Consider the following 21,230-nt stretch of genomic DNA (forward strand, 5'->3'; position numbering starts at 1 on the left):
TTTTTTTTTTTTTTTTTTTTGAGACGGAGTCTTGCTCTGTCACCGCAGTCTCGGCTCACTGCAAGCTCCGCCTCCCAGGTTCAGGCCATTCTCCTGCCTCAGCCTCTCCGAGTAGCTGGGACTACAGGCACCTGCCACCACGCCCGGCTAATTTTTTGTATTTTTAGTAGAGACGAGGTTTCACTGTGGTCTCGATCTCCTGACCTTCAACTCTTAAGACAGAGAGTGAATAACACGGCAATTTTAAGCCCTAAGACATCCAGCACAATGGGGTATTTCCTGCTAGAGCTACTTCTGTTATATATGCTCTGACTCCTGCCATGCTGGCAAGGCTTGAGGGCTTTGTGGCTTTGAGAAGGCTCTGAGTTTGCAGACTGTCTCCCAGGCCTCTTTTCAGAGCTGAAATTTGTTGATGAGCACTCTAAGGGCTGAAGTTTCTTTCTTCAAGATTCACTTCCACATTGACTCCCAGAACATGGGGTAAAAATCAGACCCGATACATGAGTTCTGGCTTATCTGGCATTTTGTCAACTGGCAGTCTCCATTCTCTGTCTCTTAAGCAACGGATTCCTCTTGAACGTCCCAGAGAAGCAGATCAAAGGGAGTCAGGTGAGGCAGAAGAGACTTTCCAGGGCATAGCCTTATTCAGAGGAAGGTGTTTCATATCTGCTGTTGATAAGTAGCCACGCTGCATTCACAGATGTGCCCAGGGCCAGGGCCCACAAGGACTTTCTGAAGAAAGCAAAGCAGGATTGTTTTGGGGGAGGTTCACACCTGGTGAAGAGGGTGGAATGAGATGTCCCTGCCACCAAGTTCCCTTCCAACTCACGCAGCCTATGGTACTGAATGGCAGCCAGGTTTTTTATGGAGCAATAGCTGGACTTCACATTTGCATAATGCCTTGCAGTTTCACTGTTAAGAGTATTGCATTGTATTCTAATTATATGAATCTCAGTCATTCCTTTATGACATTTCTGAGGAATACTATCTCAATCAAGAAAAGCCCTAATTGCACTCCTCTCCTATCCCAGTGAGAGAGCACAGACTCGTGCCTGCTCCGCAGGGGTGGAGGCTGGAATTCAGTAGTCTGACTTTGAGTCGGGGATGCCTGGAGCAGGAGGTGGTCAGGGGCATTGTCCTTTCCAAGTCAGGAAGGCAGACAGCACCTGCTGTTGGTGCCAAGGTTACTGGACAGGCTGCGAGGGCTCTGTCTGTCTGTCCGATGTTCACAGGCCAGCTCCCCGGAGGCTCAGCACTCAGCACAGCTTCTCCGAGATGCAAACCAGGCCACTCCGAGGCTGCCTACAAACTTTCTGCTAAGTGCCTAAGTGCCGACAGCCGCTTCCTGCTCTGTGGGGAGTCCTTCCAGATCCTGATCAAGGCACAGAGAATTGATCTATCAGATTAACCAGGAAGGAAAGAGTGGGAGAGCCAGTGTGGGAGGCTGTGGGGCTGAGTGTTTTCTGCGTAGCAGTCCCCTCCCTTCTGACTCAAGTATTAATTGCTACATTACCGCTGCCATGTAAGAAAGACAGTCAGCAAAGCCTGGGAGAGCTCCAGCTCCTCCCTCCCTGCTCTGCTCAGCTTCACTCTCCTCCTCGGTTCTCTTGGAGTACCGTGTGCCCCAGCAGTGCTGTCCCGGCCCTGGCATCCTGAGGTCCTCCCGTGGCGAGGACTTAAGTGGACAGCAGGAGTGGGTGGAGAGAGGGAGGGAGAGTTTGCCCTGCAGGCTCTCTGGATGCAGAAGCCAGACTCACTGCAGAGGCAGCTGTGCTGTTCCGGGAGCCTGGCTTCGGGGGTGCATCCGTCACTCAGGGTCCATTCACCCAGGCAGGCTCCAAGTTCCTGGAGTGCACAAGGTGGGCGCCGTCCCTTCTGGGTGCTGACAGCAGAGCCTGGCTCCCCTCCGCCACCATGAGCGGCTGCTCCAAAAGATGCAAGCTTGGGTTCGTGAAATTTGCCCAGACCATCTTTAAGCTCATCACTGGGACCCTCAGCAAAGGTATGGAAACCGGCCTTGACGTTTGCTTTCTGTCTTGATATGGCCTGGCTGGTCACATTGCCTCGGTGTGGTGAGCGTGGCCATTCTGGTGCACCCAGGTCTTGGAAAAAGCTGGGTAAATTGGTTGCTGGGATTCGAGGTTGCTGACCACCTGGGTCCTGGCTCTGAGTAGGTGGGCAGCCAGCCAGGGAACTCAGCTGGCTGTAATTGCCTGGAACTTTGGAAATGGAGTTGGTGGTGTGTGGCTGATAGGTTATGGGCGGGCAGAGGGACAGAACCCTTTCCAGAGCATTGGAAGTGGCTTAGCGTGACAGGAGTTTCAAGAAGTTATCCTTGGAGGGTTGTATTTTGTTGATAAAAGAGAGATTTGATGCAGTGGATTCTGATTAATTCTGCAGAGCAGAGATGCTTAAGGGGGCCAGTGGGAGGTGGTGATGGGCCGGCATCTGCTTTGCACTGGTGGATTCAGAAACTGGATCAGCTGTGCACCTCAGGTGCCAAGAGCTTCCTCTCATAGGGTTCCAGGGTCTCGTGCTTCTGGGGCTTCATTCATCGTTCTGCTTTCTTGGATCCCCGTCCCTCCACATTTCATGCCTATGTCCATGCCTGTCTTTTCTGCTTCTCCAGGAACTGGGGTGGCAGGTGGTTTGCAGGAGTAACTGTCTGGGCAGACCAGAAAGTGTGGCTATGGATCAGAATTAGGGCTGCAGCTCCAGATGGGCCCACAGTAGGGAGGCAGAAAGAAGGCTAACTCCTCAGGGCCCAGTCCTGTGTCTTAAACCCTGTGTTACACTCGGCACCGGGGAAGGTGAGGCCCTCAGAGGGGTCTGGCCAACTTTCTGGGGATGATGTCAAGGGAGAGCAGCAGCGTGATGTGGTTCCACTGGCTGAAAAAGCGTCTTTAAATATTCATGCTGTCTTTCAGGAAGAGGCTTTTGGGGGCTGAGAGGAGAGGCACTGGAAGCAGCAGGCAGAATATTCAGGGAAGGAGCCCACAAACCTTTGATGGGATTTTACAAAATAACAGTGAGAGCAGAGAAAGGCTTTGTGCAGCCAGATCTCATGACATGGCTCAGGTGCCTGCCGCCCAGCGCGTCTGGCCCAGTGTACGTTGTGTGGCATGTGTGGGTGGTGGGAATGATGGGATTCTGTTTATCTCCTTCCTTGGGATGTTCTGACCTTCCTGTTATTTCCCTACCATCCTTCTGAAATGGGGCGCTGCTCCTCCAAGATACCCAGGTGGGCTGAGCCCCCAATGTGGAGGGCCAGGCTGCCTGGCAGAATTACTGGAGGCCAGAAGTGGGGTGAACAGGGGGTTAACGGGTGTAGCTGTGGTTGCTCTCAGTGGCTTTACCTCCTGGAGAAGGAGAAAGCAAAGGGGTTAGGAAATTTCACAAAGTTTCCCTATTCAATCCTCAGAGACAACTGGAAGATTTTCTTTCCACATTACAGATAGCAGGACCTAAGAGGGTGATGGGTGTGGGGCAGCATTCCATCGCAGCCTCTTATGGAGGGCTTGTCCCCACCTGCAGTCTAGTGGTGACCCAGACCCCACATTGGGAGCCCAGATGCTCCCTGGATGTCACACTGAGTGCTGAGATGGGGGGATCATGGGGGTTTCCCACAACTGCAGCAGAAAGAGCTTTAGTCTAAGGAAACCTAGGTCTCAATCTGACTCTGCTACCTGGGCAAGTCACAGCCTCTCTGAGCCTCAGTTTCTTCATGTGTAAAACGAGTCCGTTACCTCCGGCCTGTCTACCTCCTAGCACTGGTGCAAAGATCCGGGGGCACCTAGCCATGGGATCCCTTTGTGGAGTGTGTTGCCATGATCAGTTGTGAGGGCGGGGTCGGGGCTGAGATGAACATGGGTCTACAGAGAGGGACCCCGACCCATTCCCCTGGCAGGACCAATGTCAGAGCTCCTCAGTTGCTCCTGACTCACTCCTGCAGGTGAGTCTGTACTCCCCAAGCAGCACCAAAAGGGGAATGAGATCACAGAAGACCATTATGCAGCAAGAGGGGTGACTGAAAAAGCGAGCTGGCAAAAGAGAGAGGCTGTGTGAAGAACTCTGTGTGCGTGTGTATTTGAGAGAGAGAAACAGAGACAGGGACAGAAACAGAGCGAGGATAGATGGCCACTCGAATAAATGATCAGGAAGAAATTTTCTTCTGCATATTTGCCTGTGTTTATTTGCTCAGAGTTTGTTTATTGAGCACCTACTCTGTGCCATGCTTATTGCAAGACAACAGCCATGTGAATGAATAAGACACAAGCCCTCCATCAAGAGGGCTTGTCCCCACCTACAGTCTGATTGGTACCCACACCTCACATGAAGATACTCCCTGGATGTCACGCTGAGTGCTGAGATGGGGGAATCACGGGGGTCAACAGGCACGGAGAAGAGATGTCTGGGGCAGACTAAGGGGTGCCTCCAAAAAGTGACATCTAAGCTGAGACGAGGAGAGGCAGGGCTGAGAAGGTGGGAGGAAGCCGAAGCTGCCAGAGGGAGCAGCATCAGAGTGTTGGCCTCTGCAAGGAACCAGCTGGAGAGTCAGGACGGCTCCCTCTCTCTGCTCAGAATCCCAGAAACTAAGATCCATGTGACACAGAAGGGACTCCGTGGGGACCTGGCCTTCCTGTGAACTGCTTCAGTAGAGCCTTTCCTGCGGCCAGGGCTCAGAGAGGTGGCCCATGGCAGGCACCGGGGCAGGATCGTGTCTTAACTGTATCTGTGTTCTTTGCTTCAGCTCCACAGAGAGGACCAAGTGTTTACACAGCCCCGGCTCTGCGCCAGGCACGTGCTGGGTGACTGGTGTTCTACCCAATCCAGGTGTTTGCTAAATATTTGTTAAATAGTGAGGAACATGGGAGCAGGGCCAGGCTGGGAGCAGGGTAGCTGAGAAAGGCCTGCAGAGAGTCCAGAAAACGGCTTTCTAATGTTTACACCTCCCCTAGGTGGATTTAGATTCCACCCTACATGGATACATTATGATTGCTTAATGATTTCTGATTTTAATTTGATTTCACTTATTCACTATTCATTGCACTGAGTTCTAGATCTGCAGTAATCCAATCCTCAGGAGAGGGATTTTTCTTTGTCCTTTGCAGAATTGAGGAATGTAAAGAATGTGTTGGACCAGGTACCTGCTGGTTCTACAGCAATTTACTGTTTCTTACCAGCCTTGCAAATACCTGGGGGACAAGGAGGGTCCAGGACCACCCTCCCTGTCCTGCCTGTTCCTAACCCTTGGCCACCTCCTGCCATGCCAGAAATCCTTCTTGCCATTTGTCTAAGATGCCAGCTAGCCCAGATTTCTCATCAGCGCTTATTGTAGAGATAAACTGCTCACGTCCACCTGCTCACGTATCTCATCAACCTTGAACTTTCCTTCCTACACCTGATCAAAATTTGTGATCTGTGTTCCCTTTAGGACCATGTTTGCTAAAGGCTCTCTTCCCCACTAGACTTCAGCTCCATGAGGGCAAGACCATGTGCATTTTTTGGCTCACCACTGTAGCCAGAGCTACTAGTATGGTGCCCAGAATGGAGCATGTGTGTTCCTGTGTTAAATGAATGAAACGGCACTGCACGGCACAGACACCAGCCACCAGCCTGAGATGACACCCGGTACAGGAGTTTCTAGGAAGCACTATGCAACACCTGTCCCACAGGTGCTCAGCAAACCTGTCCCACAGGTGCTCAGCAAACCTGTCCCACCGGTGCTCAGCAAATGCTCTCTGAACTCTGTTTAGCTGCAGCAAGCTGAGTCTGCAGCCTCCAGCCTGCGTGAGCCTCCAGCCACAGAAAACATTCCAGCTCTGTCTGAGCTTGCATAGTGTCTAGGAAAGGGCATTAAGATTGTTCCCAGAAGGAAAGGCTGGGTGGGCAGGCTTCTGGCATCCCCACTCCCACCTCTCCGGCTCTATTTTTATTTGTTTTATTGACTGGATTTCTCCCAAATTTAAAGAATCTCTCTGGCATTAAAAAAAAATTGCAAACCACGAACACAGTGAGAAGCACAGTTGGTTTCTAGACTGAGACATCCCTGGACCCTGCACTCTGGCTCGGAAACCTCGGACTGGGTCCCTCACCTCCCTGGTATTTAGTTTCCTCATCTATAAAATGGAATTATATTACCCTTCTTATGGGGTTGAATGAGATTGTGTAGATAAAGCTCCCTGCCTATTAGGTGCTCGGTGGTGTTGATGGATACGACTACTGTTATTAGCTGATACTCTCATGGTTGAGAGCCCCTCCGGGCTGGGACTCCCTCTCACTCATTATTTGTTTTCTCAGCACCAGGCACAGATTCTGAGAGCAACATCTCATGATCACTTTACGAAAGCCTGTGGCCTTGTCAGTTACTGCATGACTTTATTTATTTATTTATTTTGAGGCAGGGTCTCATTCTGTTCCCCAGGCTGAGTGCACTGATGCAATCATGGCTCACTGCAGCCTCGCCTTCCTGGGCTCAAGCAATCCTCCCACCTCAGCCTCCTAAACAGCTGAGACCACACGTGTGCACCACCACAACCAGCTAATTTTTGACTGTTTGTAGAGACAGGGTCTTGCTCTGTTGCCCAGGTTGATCTCAAACTCCTGGCTCAAGAGACCCTCCTGCCTTGGCCTCCCGAAGTGCTGGGATTAGAGGCATGAGCCACCACTTCTGGCCACTGGATGACTTTAGACCACTGCTTCCCCTCTGCTCAACTTGTTTTCTTAAGGGCCTGCCCAGAGCCATCTCCCTCACCTGATTCCTTATTAGGAGTTAAAAGCCTGACTCCCAGAACCAGGTCCTCGCCTGCTGTTTAACTAGGAGAAGCCCAGCTCCTGGCTCGGATGCTTGGTGAAATCAGGAGTCTGGGGAACCTGCCTCTTCCTCTTTCTGCACAGTCAGCTCCTCACCACCCCCCTCACAGACTTCCTGGGGGCCGCTGGCAGGAGCCAGAAGTTGTGCAGGCTCCATTCCGGCTGGGGAGGTTTAAACTCATCTCCTTCTGCACACTGGGAACAAATGTTACCCCAGGCGCAGATGACAGAGCCAAAGTGAGCAGAAGGGAGGAATCCAATCCAGGAGAGCTTCTGGTGTCCTCCAGGCCACCCATGAGGCTGCGGGGGTGGGGAAAAGGGGTGTGGGAAGATGAGATCTATCTCAAGGACAAGACTCTGGGGCCGTAACTCTCCCCTCCCATCCCGGCCCAGGCTGTTCCTCTTTTTTTCGAGACAAAACCTCAGCTGCCGCATCGGAGACACACTGTTCCTCCTGCCTCCCCCCACTGCTGTTCAAGATCCTCAAGAGACTGACCTTGGACCCGGGCATGGACTCCGCCTTCAAGCAGTGCAGGCTGGAGTACCAACTCTGCCTCTTACCAGCTGTGTGAAGTTGTGTCATTTGAACACCACCCCAAGCCAAGGCTCCCCACTTTTAATTGGAGATAATAATAATATCAATGGCACAAGACTGTTTTTTAATGTAGTGATGATACGAGTAAGAGCTAGCAGCTCACAGGCAAATCACGACTCTGCTCTTGCAGGGCACCCTCTTACATTTTGTGCCCTAGGCACCTTCCTTGCCTCTTTCTAGTCTTGATCCTGGAGGTAGGGATTGCAATCACCATTTCAGCAGATAAGGAAACTGAGGTTTAGCTAAGCGTGGTGGCTCCCCTGGTGAGTGGCAGAGCTGGGATTCAAACCCAGGTCTTGCTGGGGCCAAGACAAGGTACATTCCTCTGCACTCCTAGGGCTGGAGAAGTCACGCCTGCCTGCACTACTCCCCCCCTTGCCACCAGCAGAAAGTCCCCCAGCATCCCACTAATTCTGTTGGTGGGTTTTTCCCTGCTGGGTCTCATCAGAGCAGCCACCTGTCATGGAAAGGGTTCTGACAAATTCCATAAAGTGTCATCACCTGGGTTATGGGGAAAGGGAACACTCCAGAGGCCAAGGTCAGCAGGACAGCCATACCCATGCTCTCTCAGTATCCCTGTCACCTCTCAGGCAGGTGTGCAGGCCCAAAGCACCTGCCAGACACGAGTAGGCTCTGTCCCAAGAGGGCCGCTCCCCCATAGCTCTCCCTTCTTACAGGCCAAGTGTGAGAAGTGGTCTTGGGTGTGGGAAAATACACAAAGTTTTGGACACTAGGCAGGCTGGAATTGAGGTGTTGCAGCTGTTTACTGGAATTGTCTAGGAAAGCAGAGGCCTTCACACTGGGGACTTTGAGACCTGTGAGATATTATGATGCCCCGTACCAAGAGGAAAACGCCACCTGTCCCATGAAAAGCTAAGCTTCAATGCTGCCCCTTGCTAAGGAAAGAGAGTCCCCACCATCCGAGTCCTGGCTAGCTCACTGTCCTGGCAGTGGGGGCTGAGCAAGCACTCTGGTCATGTTACAACAGCCCCACTCACTCTCTACAGCCCTGGAACCTCTGCGTGCCAGTGCCTTGTCACAGGAAGAAAGCTTAATTATCCAAGGCTTCTGGGTCCCTGCCTACCTCTCCAGCCCCAAGCTAGAGCCTGCCAGGAGGGGCATGTGTTCACCTTAGCCCTCCTGATGTCCAGTAGCCTTCATCCCAGCCTACTGGCCTCACCACCCTTGCACCTCTGCGGCAGGCCCAGCATTCCCTGACCCATTTGGGTTGTCCAGGTGCTCAGCTCACTAGGGTCTCCATAGTCCCACAGCCGAGGGCAGAGAAGAAGGTGGGATCACCTGCCCCTCTGGAGCCTCCGGGTCTTTCTCCTAGATAACCCTGTTACCATGCAGGAGTAATTTGTTCAGGGCCATTTATCCTGGCACTGCTGCACAGACCTCCTATTAACTTCAGGACCACAGGGGAGCGGCTAGTTTGCTCCAAATTAAAAGTAGCTGGAAATGGGGCCCTCTGGCAGGCAGGAGAGTACAGGCTGCAACACCACAGCCCTAGGAGGAGTGGATCTAGTCAGTTCTTCATCAGCCTTCTAAGTCCAGGGCCTCCTTTGCCATGCCACAGGGACCCTCATCTTCCCCAGTCTTCTTAGGGGTACAGAATCTCCTCTGGGCCATCTCTCTCACCAGACCCAGGTCCCAAATCCCTGAAAGCCATTGCTTCCCAAGGGTGGAAGTGGCGATGTGAAGTCACTGTGGAAGGAAGCAGGATGCAGGGTGGGAAACCTCTGGACCCAGACGGACCTGGGCTCCAACCCTGCCATGCACCAGCAGGACAGCCTTGGGCAAGCCATTCCCCATCTTGAGTCTGTGTCCTTCTGTAAATGGGCCAGTAATTTCCATCTCATGTGGCTTAGAGACAGCATCTCCTGCTGTATTTTGACATGGAGGAAAGACAGTAAGCTAGCTCTCTGGCCTCTTCTTATAGACACAACCCATTCAAGAGGCTCCGCCTTCATGACTTCATCACCTCCCAAAGGCCCCACCTTCAAATACCATCACCTCAGGATTGAGATTTCAACATGTGAATTTGGGGGAGGGGAGGCACAAATATTCAGCCCATTGCACTGAGCAAATGACATTTTTCTCTCGGCCTCAGTTTCTTCGTCTCTAAAACGAGGGAGCTGCCGATTTCAAAGGCCTCTTTCAGCTTTGGAATTTAAAGATTCAACAAAATTGCAGCACTGCTGGTGGCACCTGCCATGTGCCCAGTATTGCCTGAGCACTCCATGCCCAACATTTTATTTAGTGCACATGAGAAACCCAGGAGGAAGAGTGCTCTAATTAACCCCACTTACAGATATAAAGAGCGAGCTTCAGACGGAGGACTGGCCTGGCTTGGAGTCACACAGCCAGCATGAAGCATAGCCACAGCTGGAAGCCTAGGCGGTCTGGCCCCAAGCCCTGGGTTTTACCACCCTCCCCAGCCCATCCCCAGTACACTTTTTCCATTTCTGAAAATCACATCCAGGGTAAGAAGGCAACAAAGACAAAACAGATTCCTTCCCAGTTTGGCCAAGAGGCAACACACACTCTTGTTTTAGAAATCAAGATTTCAGGGCCTCCGTTCTGACTGAGAAAGCGCAATTGAGGAGAATGCCCTCTGAGACCCAAGCCCCCGATCCATCCCCTAAACCGTTACCCATAGGTCACCTTTCACAGTCAAACAACAAAACATATGAGGAGCGGGCTCGACAGCCATGACTACAGGGAGGGGAGAAGAAAGGAAACACCAAGCAGCAAGTGTTCCAGTTGTATTTCTAGTCTGGCCAATTTTCATTTATTGCCGGAATGAGGTCAGTTGGAAGCTGAGGCAGAGAATTGGCAGGAATCAGGTAGGGAGGTGTGATTCTGGGGCTTGTATCTGAGAGGCTGGGGTTAGCCTATCCTAATTTTCTTTCTGTAATCTTTTGATTAACCGTGGGCCAGTTTGGATGACACTTTTCAACCCATCTGTGCTTGGCAGGCTGGGCCAAGCTCAGGCTTGCTGCTCGATATCTGCGAACATCAGCTTGGAGCCGGCTGTCACCCGGAGCCTGGGATGTCTCTAAGCCATGAAGCATATTGGATTGCAGAATGATCCACAACATCCCTGTGCTGATTTACTCTGCCCAGGCCTCACAAGTTCAGAAACAGCGGCTGTCATTTCAAACGCAACAGGAGACATGAGGGGAAGGGCCATCGCCATCCTCTGTTGAGTGCTACTTATTTTCTGGGGGCTTTACAAGGATTCCCATATTCAGTCCAGCCCTGTCTCTGTGAGTTGTTTTTATTCCAAACCAGGGGCTTTGAGAAGCTGAATAACTTGTCAATATCACAGATACAGCACTGTGGTTTAAAAGGTCATGTGCAAACACTAATGTTCCTTTGAACACGCCTGGTCAAAGCTGTCAGCACCATCACTGCTGTCATGGACTGAATTGTGTCCCCTTAAATGTGTATGTCAAAGCCCTAACCCCCAAGGTTGCTGTATTTGATGATAGGGCCTTGATGCCGGAGATTAAGGTTAAATGAGGTCATAAGGTTGGGATCCTAGTCCAACAGGACTGGTGTCCTTGTAAGAAGGGGAAGAGACACCAGGAGTACACACACACAGAGGAAAGGCCATGTGAGGACAAGATGGCCAACTACAAGCCAGGAAGAGAAACTTCACCAGACACCAACCCTGCCCGAACCTTAATTTTGGACTTTCAGTGTCCAGAACTTCGGGACAATAGATTTTCGTTATTTAACTAGCCAGTCTGTGGCATTCAATTATGGCAGCCCAAGCAGACTAATATAGCCCCATAGACCATTCTTTGCATAGCATCCTTTCCCATATTTTTAATTGTGATAAATATATATAACATTAAATTTACTATTTTAACCGTTTTTAAGTGCACAGTTGTGGCATTAAGTACATTCACACGTTGTGCAACCATCACCACCAACCATCTCCAGAACATTTTTCTTCTTGCAGAACTGAAGCTCTGCACTGCACCCATTAAACACTTCCCCATTGCTGCCTACCCTCAGCCCCTGGGAGCCAGCACTGTACTTTCTGTCTCTATTAACTTGACTGTTCTACGTTCCTCATATAAGTGAGTTATGAACAGTATTTGTGTCTGGCTTATTTCATTTAGTGTAATATCTTTTTTTTTTTTTTTTTTGAGACAGGGTCTCACTCTGTCACCCAAGCTGGAGTGCCGTGCCGTCATCACAGCTCACTGCAGCCTCCTGGGCTCAAGCGATCCTCCCACCTCAGCCTCCAGAGTAGCTGAGACTACAGGCATGCGCCACCACCACACCCGACTAATTTTTTTTTCATTTTTTGTAGAGACGAGGTTTCGCCATTTTGCCCAAGCTGGTCTCAAACTCCTGGGCTCAAGTGATTGGCCCACCTTGGCCTCCCAAAGTGCTGGGATTACAGGCCACCGCACCCAGCCCTCACTTAGCGTTATGTCTTTAAGATTCATTCCTGTTATAGCCTGTGTCAGAATTCCCTTCCTTTTTAAGTTTGAACAATATTCCATTGTATGGATACTACATTTTGCTTTTTATCCATTGATGGACCATTCCCATATTTTTAAAACAAAAAATGAATCATATACGATTATAATCGCCTTGCTGGAAACTGTCTCCAGTGGTTTCTTGACACATTTAGAATTAAATGCAGACTCCTCTTAGTGGCCTATGACTTTGCATGATCTGTCCTCTGCATTTCTGTCCTTCTCCTTGGACTCTTTCCACCAAATCCCCCCGGGATCTCTCCCTCAATTCGTTCAAATCCCCTCCTGCAGTGGCTGCTCCCTCCTCATCTCTCCCAACACATTGCCTAATGCTGCCTTGCTTTTCTGCACGGTGCTTACTGCTCCTGCAACAATATTACACATGTATTTGCTTGGTGTTTTTAAACGTTTTAGTGGAAATTGTCTATGTTTAAGGTACACAGTGTGATGTCTTGATACACACATAGATAATGGCCTGATTATCACAGCCAAGCTAATGAACATATCCGTCTCTTCTCATAGTTACCTTTCTGTGTGTGGTGAGAACTAATCTCTTAGCAAATTTCAAGTATACAGTGCGGTCTTATGAACTACAGTCTCCTTGCTGTGCATTACTCTAGAGCTTGTTCATTCTCCATAGCTGAAACTCTGTACCCTTTGGCCAACATCTCCCTGTTATTCATTTGTTTATGATCCAGCTCATCCACTAAGAGTCCAGCTCCGTGAGGGCAGGGAATTTTGCCTGGCCTTGACTTCTTGCCCAGCACCTGGTGCAGGGCCTACCACATGGTAGGCCCTCATTGGGAGTTGAGAGGTCGAGCTGGCAGATGAGGAACCCGGGGCCTGGGGAAGGCCACCCAGCAAGCCAGAGGCAAAGCTGGCCTTGAATCTGGGCTTCCTCCTCTCTCCATTCCCTACAGGCTCGGCACTGCATGCCCTTTAACGGCTCCAATTCTGTATCCACCATTCCCACGTCCGTCTGTCCATCCACACTTCCTCCTTAGCAAGGCCACCCATGTTCCTGCATCCAGGACATGAGGGGTTAATTAAGATAGTCATCTGGCTTCTCAGGCTACCATCCTAAGAATGGCCCTCCTCAGTTCTGGAGCTGGTGGGCCATTTGGTTCATCTTTGATTTGTTCTTGCCATGGAGAGAGGGGAACCTGCAGCTGGGAAAGGATGGCGATGGTTTCCAGTGTGCTCTGTTCCATTCAGCCAAGGGGCTCCTCTGGGAGGGCGTGAAGTGAGCAGTACCCAGTGAAGGCATCTGGGGGCTGCAGACGCAGCTGGCTTCCATGGTTATGTTCCCCTCCAGCCCTTGAGGATCCAGGACTTTCTGGAAACATGATTTTGGAGTTCACTGGATGCCAAATCCATTACCACCAAATTGTATGACCTTGGGAAGTCCAAGGGAGTCACTCCTTTGAGCCTAGCTTCCTTTTCTGTAAAATGTGTGCAATAATGCCAATACCACAGGTTTATTAAAGTAATGCACTTGAAAGTGTTTAGTGCAGGGCTTGTGTCAAATTAAGGATTCAACAAATGATGGGGTGGTTTTGCTTTTATTTGGCTTTGCTCTCTATCGGGGGTGAGCTTAAATTCGCCCTCATTGCATCCTAGTCAAACCAGGGACCTGCCATGTCTCAGGAGATGGCTGAGTGACTGAAATCCCCCATGTGGGCTGGAAAAGAGTGAGAGATGTTTCCAAAACACTCTGCCTTTCCTTTCCCTACCTGGGATGCAAGTATCAGTGACAAAGAGTCTTATTCTAGGGAGATGAAACAGGAGAGCTCACACTCCATTCATTGAGCAAGCTCTTCATGTCCAGAACCTTTAAAATCTCATGTGCACTCCTGCCCCACTCCTGGCCCACACTCTCCTACTGATGAAACATAAGAAGGGGTAGTCAAACCTTGTCCTTGTATAGTCCACCGGGGGCTCAACAGAAGGAGGTGGAGGAGGCCTCAGACCTGGATGTTGTGGCAGTCACCGCACCCTGGGTCAGAGCCCCCTGAGGACACCACCCTGGAAGGGAGAAGCTGGCTGGAACCACAAAGCCCCATGGACAAGCAAGCTCTGGCACTACCTTTGAGCATCTGCTGTGCCTGCTGGCCTGTCTCACAGGACACCATGAGGTAAAAAGACAGCAGGCACAGGATCCTCTGGGTTCATTGTATCTGGGAATTTCATTCTGGCCAAGGGAGCTTCTGAGAGCCTGAAGGTGGCCAGTATGTGACTGGAAGTCAAGGCTACATAGCACAGTGACCAGCGTGAGACTCCTCCATATGTCCTCAGTGTAAGGGTGGGGAAACTGAGGCCAGAGCAAGGAACACCCTTGAATAAGGTACCCTCAAAACAGAGCCTCCTCTGGCTGGTAGCTGGGGGCACAAGGATGGAGGGTAACCTGGCTCCTTCTGGAAGTGGTGGCCACCCAGCAGATGGCTCTTCATTGCCACACAGTTGGTGACTCATAGACTAAGCCCAAGCAAGACCTCTCGCCTGTTCCTTTCATCTCTGCACTCTCCCATTCACGGCCTCACCTCTAGGGGAGACTCCCAAGTCTCTCTCTCTTGCCTTGGCTCTTTTCTTAAGCTCCAGGCCTGCAGGTGACTCCTTGGCTGGACTGTGAACTTGTTGGGAGGGCAGGGGCTACATTTTAGTTATTTAAGAACATGCAGTACGGCACGGTGGCTCACGCCTGTAATCCCAACACTTTGGGAGGCTGAGGCGGGTGGATCCCTTGAGGTCAGGAGCTCGAGACCGTTCTGACCACAGTGAAACCCTGTCTCTACTAAAAATACAAAATTAGCTGGGCATGGTGGCACATGCCTGTAATCCCAGCTACTTGGGAGGCTGAGGCAGGAGAATCGCTTGAACCAGAAGGTGGAGGTTACAGTGAGCCGCAATCGCACCATTGCACTCTGGCCTGGGCAACAAGAGTGAAACTCCGTCTCAAAAAAAAAAAAAAGAATGTACAGTACCCAGCACAAGACCTGGCATAGAGTAGGGGCCTAACAAATGGATGGATGGATGGATGGATGGATGGAGGACGGGAGGAAGGACCACTAGACCCTTCTAGCTGAATGTCTTTCTCTAGCCCCTACTCAACCCTTGGAAAACCAAAGCAGACCTCTCTCTCCTGATTTTACTCTTTCTCTTTACATGTCCCAGTCTCAAGCCTTGTTCTTTCCATCTGTCACTCCCTTTCCACTCTCAGAACCGTTCCTGAAGTCTGAACCTTTCTAACCTCTTACCCTCTTTGCTGCAGCAGCTTGCAGACTGCATTTCTTCCCATTTCTTCCCTTTCTGACTCCTCACGCCATTCCAAACAGATGGCCCATCCAACCCATTGACCCAGAAGCCCTACTTCTAGAAACCTATTCTAAGCAAATCATCACAGCTGTGCATACAGACTTTTATTTAGAGGTATTCATTATGGTATTATTGCATTATTTATAATAGTGAAACACTGGAGGCAATCTAAGTGTCAATGGAAAAAATTGTGCATTAAATAAATTTTGGTTCATCTGTCTGATAGAATAATATTAAACTGTTGAAAAATTATTTTAGGAACTAATTAATAACCTAGAGAAATGCTATTGATATCGTATCAAGTAGGAAGGCAGGAGAAAAAAACTGCTGAATGCAGTTCCAGTCTGTGGGATTAGATGTGTATGGAAAAGCAAAATAGAGAAGAAATACACTGAAACATTAGTGTGGGTTATAGCTTGAATTAAAGGTGAGTTTTTAAAGTTTTTTTGTTTGTTTGTTTTGTATTTTTGTTTTTGTTTTTTTGAGACAGAGTCACGCTCTGTCGCCAGGCTGGAGTGCAGTGGCGCGATCTCGGCTCACTGCAACCTCTGCTTCTTGGGTTCAAGTGATTCTTGTGCCTCAGCCTCCCAAGTAGCTGGGACTACAGGCACCGGCCACCACAGCCAGCTAATTTTTGTATTTTTAGTAGAGACGGGGTTTCACAGTGTTTTCCAGGATGGTCTCCATCTCCTGACCTTGTGATCTGCCCACCTCAGCCTCCCAGAGTGCTGGCAATACAGTCGTGAGCCACCGCGCCCGGCCTAAAGTTCTTCTTGATGCTTCTCTGCATTGTCTGAATTGTCTTCAATAAGCATCCATATTTAATCAGAAACGACAAACATATCATTCACTAAATACACATCTTCAATCATACAGTTCTCAATATGGGAATGAATGAAAGTTCCGCTTTCACTGGCATATCACTGGCTGTTCATGCCATGTGGCAATACACCCCGAACTACCAGATTTGCCACTCCCAGCCCTAACCCCACAGTCTCAGACCTCAGCCCACTCCCCAGTCCTGTCTCCCCGTGACCAAACCCACACACACATTCTCCTCCAGCCAAACTGGTCTCCACGTGTTTCCAAACCAGCCTTCTGTTCTATGTTCCTCAGCCTAACTCTCAAATGGTTCAGAAACACAAATTCGCACGTGCACAGAGACAGAGAGAAAATCCAAATATGATAAAATACTGATCATCATTAGTGAACCTAGATGAAGGGGAGGCATGCTCACAATTTGCATTGTAGTTGGATATTTTCAAAATAAAAAGCTGGGGAAATAAAGGAGCAGTGTAGTATAGTATTTAAAGGCATAAATTCTGCATGAAATTACCTTATTTCAAATTCCAGTCCCACTGCCTATTAGTTGGGAAGTAGTAACATTAGGCAAGGTACTTACTTTCTAAGACTCAGATTCTTTATCAGTAAAGTGGGGATAATGAAAATCCTAGTGTATTTGTTTCCTACAGTTGCCCAGAGAATGGAATGTTTGTGTGTAAAGGGCTTGGCGGAGTGCCACACACCCTTGATCATGAACTGTTAGTATCAGTGCTAAATATAGAAATCAATTTCTTAACCGTGACTCTATTCATGATATTCTCTACCTCCATAAGCTACTCATCCCTGGACAACTAAGTAAAGTGCTACAGCTTTGGAAACTTAGCTTGCACGGTTCTTTTTCTGCCACTAGCCCTGGAAGCTGCTCCAATGCAGTGCTTGTCCTGCTGGTATCCATACCTCCAGGCCCTGGCACAGAGCCTGGCAAGGGGGAAGAAGCCATTAAATGCACCAAACCCCAAATGAGAAACTCAAAGGGTTCAAGCTGTACTTTAAAGAAAACTCTTCTCATCAGGACCAAGTTTGCAATTTTGCTGATGCAGCCACTCTATTCCCACGGGCTTCCGTGAGATAAGGCATCACCTTGGTAAATTAGCTGTGGATATAGGCATCTTGCAGTTGGCATGGGAAAGCAATTTAATCTCCGATTAAGCCTGATTTCTGGGCCAAGAGGTTTGCCTACTTCACACTGGAAGGATTATTCTGGCCAGGCCTATTATTATCACGCGTCATGATTCTCCCATGATGTGGACTCTCATGGAAGCTGGTCGTTCAACCCTTTGAATGGTTCAGTGATGCAGAAATATGGCCTCTGTGGGTAGGACCATTTTTCCCCAGGAATTAAGTTTGTACAAGTAGAGTCAGGAAAGTTCAAAGCAAAGATAGGCAGTCTGTTTGTGGCCAAAATTTTTTAATCGGGGTACCCCTAGAAATAAAGCGAGAGGGCAGAGAGAGAGGGAGGTGAGGCAGTCATCAATCAGGCCCACAAGCAAGAGAGGCGGGAAGTTGCTAGTGAGAAAAAGACGGCAGGAGGTAGTTCTCTGAGCCCAAACTGAAAAGAATCTGAATTATCGGTGGAAGGAGACACGCTTGCTTGAAGACAGAACAGATATTTGTGAAGCATCTTTTATGCACTGTGCTGAGTAATTCACATTCATGATTGATGATTCAATGCACCCTGTAAAACAAACACCGTGAGGCTCACTTTCCAATTGAGGAAACTGAGATTCAGGAAGATTAAATAAACTGCCCAAAGTCATAAACAAGGCAGATTCAAACTCTTGTTTTCCTGAGCTTTTCTCCCTGCAGGCTCCCTCTCAAAGACAAATACAAAAACATCCTTTAGGGTCATAAGGATAATGCCATACTCAGCTGTATCTTACCCACCAAAATTGTAAACATGAGAAAAAGGCCTTTCAAACAAGTCCTGAGAGAGTGAAAATAAACGGTGGCTGAGGCTGCTTGAGGCGAACGATCTGATGGAAGAGCTAACAATATCTACTTCTCTTTGGGGTGTTGTTTTTGCTCCCATCTGCCCCTCAAGGAGGGAGACCTGAGACCTGGGCGCAATGGCCCAGCATGGCCGAGAGGCTCCCGTGAGGTCAGGAGCTCCTCCCACAGCTCAGACTGCTTCACACCAGCGGGGTTCTGGCTTGTGGCTGAGGGGATTTCAATTCAGAAGGGTTGGAAAGAAACAACAGAGGGGAATGAGGGATCATGACCAGTGGAGCCACAGAAAATTTAGTTAGATGCCAAGAAGGTGTGACACGGCCTAAGTTTAGTTAACGATAGTAAAAGAGGGCTCTAAGGCAATATGTAAGCAAGCATGCTGTCAACACCTGGACAAATTCTAGAGCGCATGATTAAACCCACGGTTTGGGAACACTTGTGAAAGAAAGTAGAGATGAATGAGAGGAGGGTGCAGTCGCTGAGAAGGAGCCGTGCCGGTGGACCAGACTCCCTTCTGTTCTGCTTTTGCATAGTAACCAGTTCAAGGATCGCTGCAACCATGGTGTGCCTGGGTTCCAGTTGGGCGTGTGATGAGCTATGGGCTGGAAAGCATAGATTTAGGCAGGTGCTAGCTGACCTCGTGGTCCTGTCTGTCTTGGCAGTGCCCAAAGCAGAACCTTTGTGGGACTTTTTCAGATCCTTCTGCTTGGCCATCACCCCCACATCTATTGACACTTCAGAGGTGTGGCCCCAGGGAGTCCATTGAGAGCCTGGGCTCTGTGATGGAAAGGCATATGGAAGCATCTAACAAGCTCTCAATAGTTGACCTTGACCTGCTTGGCATTTTCCACTTTTGATATGGGGTAAAGACAAGAACAGGATTCCCAGTGGTTAGAGTGTTTGCTGGAGCAATATTGCCTAGATTTGAATTCCAGCTCTGCTATTTGCTAACTTCTGACTTGGGGCAAGTTACATCTTTTCCTCGTGCCTCCATTGGCTCATTGGTGAAATGGAGATACTAATAATAACCTCAAAGGATGTTGTTACTGTTCAATGAGCTGTGCCCGGAAAGATCCCGGCATTCAGGTAGGTGCTCAACAAATGCTAGCCCTTATTACCATTAGGAATGACAGGTTCTTGCACAGCAAGTGATCAGCTAAATATATGCCCAAATGGAAGTGGCTGAATCTTGCTATAGTGAGTTATTCATCCAAAGCGGTGTTGCTGCAGGTTATCATTAAAGAGAACCATTGTAGAAAGAGTGTGACTGTGTTCTCCCCAACAATACTTCTGACACCACAGAAGACAGTTTTTTTTTCCCTACTGTTACCAACAAGTTCTGACACCAACTGGGTGTCCTACAATTTAATTCAATTCTGACACTAACTACCCAGAGTTAGCTCAGACCCCACAGGTTAAAAACTCAGTCCCACAAGCCTGCCCCATTCAAATGCCAGCCACCAATAGGGTGTCCTGGCTGCCCACACTTCTACCTGCCTGACAGGACATTCCTAAAACCTCCCCCACACCTCCAGATGGGATATAATAATTTACTAGCGTGACCACTAGCATGACCAAAAGAACATTCTACTTACTATTAACACTTTACTTACTATTACATCTTTATTGCAAAGGATATAACTCAGAAACAGCCAGATGGAAGAGACACACAGGGCAAGGTACGAGGGATGCAGGGTGGAGGTGCAGTTTCCGGGCCCTCTGCCAGCACCTTGACGTGTTCACCAACCCAGAAGCCCCCTAAACCCTATTATTTAGGGGGTTTTATGTAGATTTCACTAGATAGGCATGATTGTTAAACCACTGGCCATTGGTGATTAAACTCAACCTCCAGCCCCTCTTCCCTCTGCAGAGGTTGCAGGGTAGAGCTGAAGGTTCTAACCCTGTAATCACAGCCTGGTCCTTCTGGCAAGCAGCTCCCATGCTGAAACTATTTACAGGCCCATCAAGAGTTATCTCATTAGAAAATAAGACATTCCTATCGCCCCTAAAGTATCTCTGTACCAAAGACCAAATATCTTTCTGTGGCACAACAGAGAGTTCAAGCACCAAATATAAAGTGGGGGAGCACTAGATGATCTCTAAAGTCTTACTGGCACTTGGAGAACAAGCGTTTGTATTTGAACATGTGAAATCAAAGGGGAGTTGAGTAGCAGGGGCTCCAGAATTGACACAGGAGGAGGACTCAGTGCAGCAATCTCATGGGGCATGGGGACAGAGGACACATCCCAAAGCTTCATGTGCCTCTCAAGCCCCTGCTTTTGTTTTTATGTATACTAGGGATAGGGGAGGTTGGTATGGCATGATGGAGATTATGGCAGAACAGAGTCCGTCTAAGCCACCTTTGACTCTGCAACTGGGGGAGATGCAGCTGGCCTGGGGAGGAATCACAAACTTGGTCCAATACTCAGTTTAGAGTTGTTGCCTTTGCTTCCATATACCTCCCTTTCTCATCTCCCGAATCCTTTGAGGAAGTTGGCTGGTGAAAATGTACTTATATAAGTGGGGAGGGAGAGTTGTGCAAAGCTAGGAAGAAGCTGAGTTCTGCATCAGAGGTGACATGAGGAAGATCCAGGAAAGCACTGTGCAGAGGAGGATGATCCATCAACTGACTCATGTGGGGGAACAGGATCTGGTAGCCAGAGGTGATGGAGAAAACTAAAGCCCTCCTCCTGGCCCCCAGTGGGAATCTGATGGAGCCTGGTGGAGAGCTTCGCATTTCTACAGGGCACAGTGTCGGAGGGGCCTGGAGGCCTTGTCTCTGGATGCACTAGACTGGCAGTTCTGAAGCTTTCCATCCTCAGGACCCCTTTATATGCTTAAAAAATGTCAAGGATCCTAAGAGCTTTGGTGTATATGGGTCATATCTATTAATAGTTACCATTTTAGAGATTAGAACTAAGAATGATAAAAATATTTAATTTGAATTTGCTTACTTTAAAATAATAATACATCCATTAGTTGTTAACAAAAATAATATATTTTTGTGAAAAACAATTATGCGTGCCAAAAAGTATATTAGGAGAAGTGGTATTGTTTTACATTTTTCACAAATCGCTAACGTTCGGCTTTAGAAAGGCAGGTAGAATCTCATTGCTACCTCGGCATTCAGACTGTTGTAACAATGCATGTTACATGACCTCTAGAACATTTCATTGCACTCTCATAAAAGAATGAAAAAGAAAAAGGTAAATAATGTC

General features: G+C 49.0%; 1 protein-coding gene across 1 annotated transcript in view; it reads left to right on the forward strand.

Moving 5' to 3' along the window:
• Window positions 1–1,524: 1,524 nt before the first annotated feature.
• Window positions 1,525–21,230, forward strand: part of KCNIP1 (potassium voltage-gated channel interacting protein 1) — a 383,908-nt gene continuing 364,202 nt past the window's right edge. The window contains exon 1 of the mRNA XM_032158607.1: window positions 1,525–2,002. Coding sequence (XP_032014498.1) covers window positions 1,915–2,002 — 88 coding nt within the window. The 5' untranslated portion in view covers window positions 1,525–1,914. The remainder of the gene's footprint in view (window positions 2,003–21,230) is intronic.

This window comes from Hylobates moloch, unplaced genomic scaffold (genome assembly GCF_009828535.3).
Source record: "Hylobates moloch isolate HMO894 unplaced genomic scaffold, HMol_V3 SCAFFOLD_6, whole genome shotgun sequence".
In the NCBI taxonomy this organism is placed as follows: Eukaryota; Metazoa; Chordata; class Mammalia; order Primates; family Hylobatidae; genus Hylobates; species Hylobates moloch.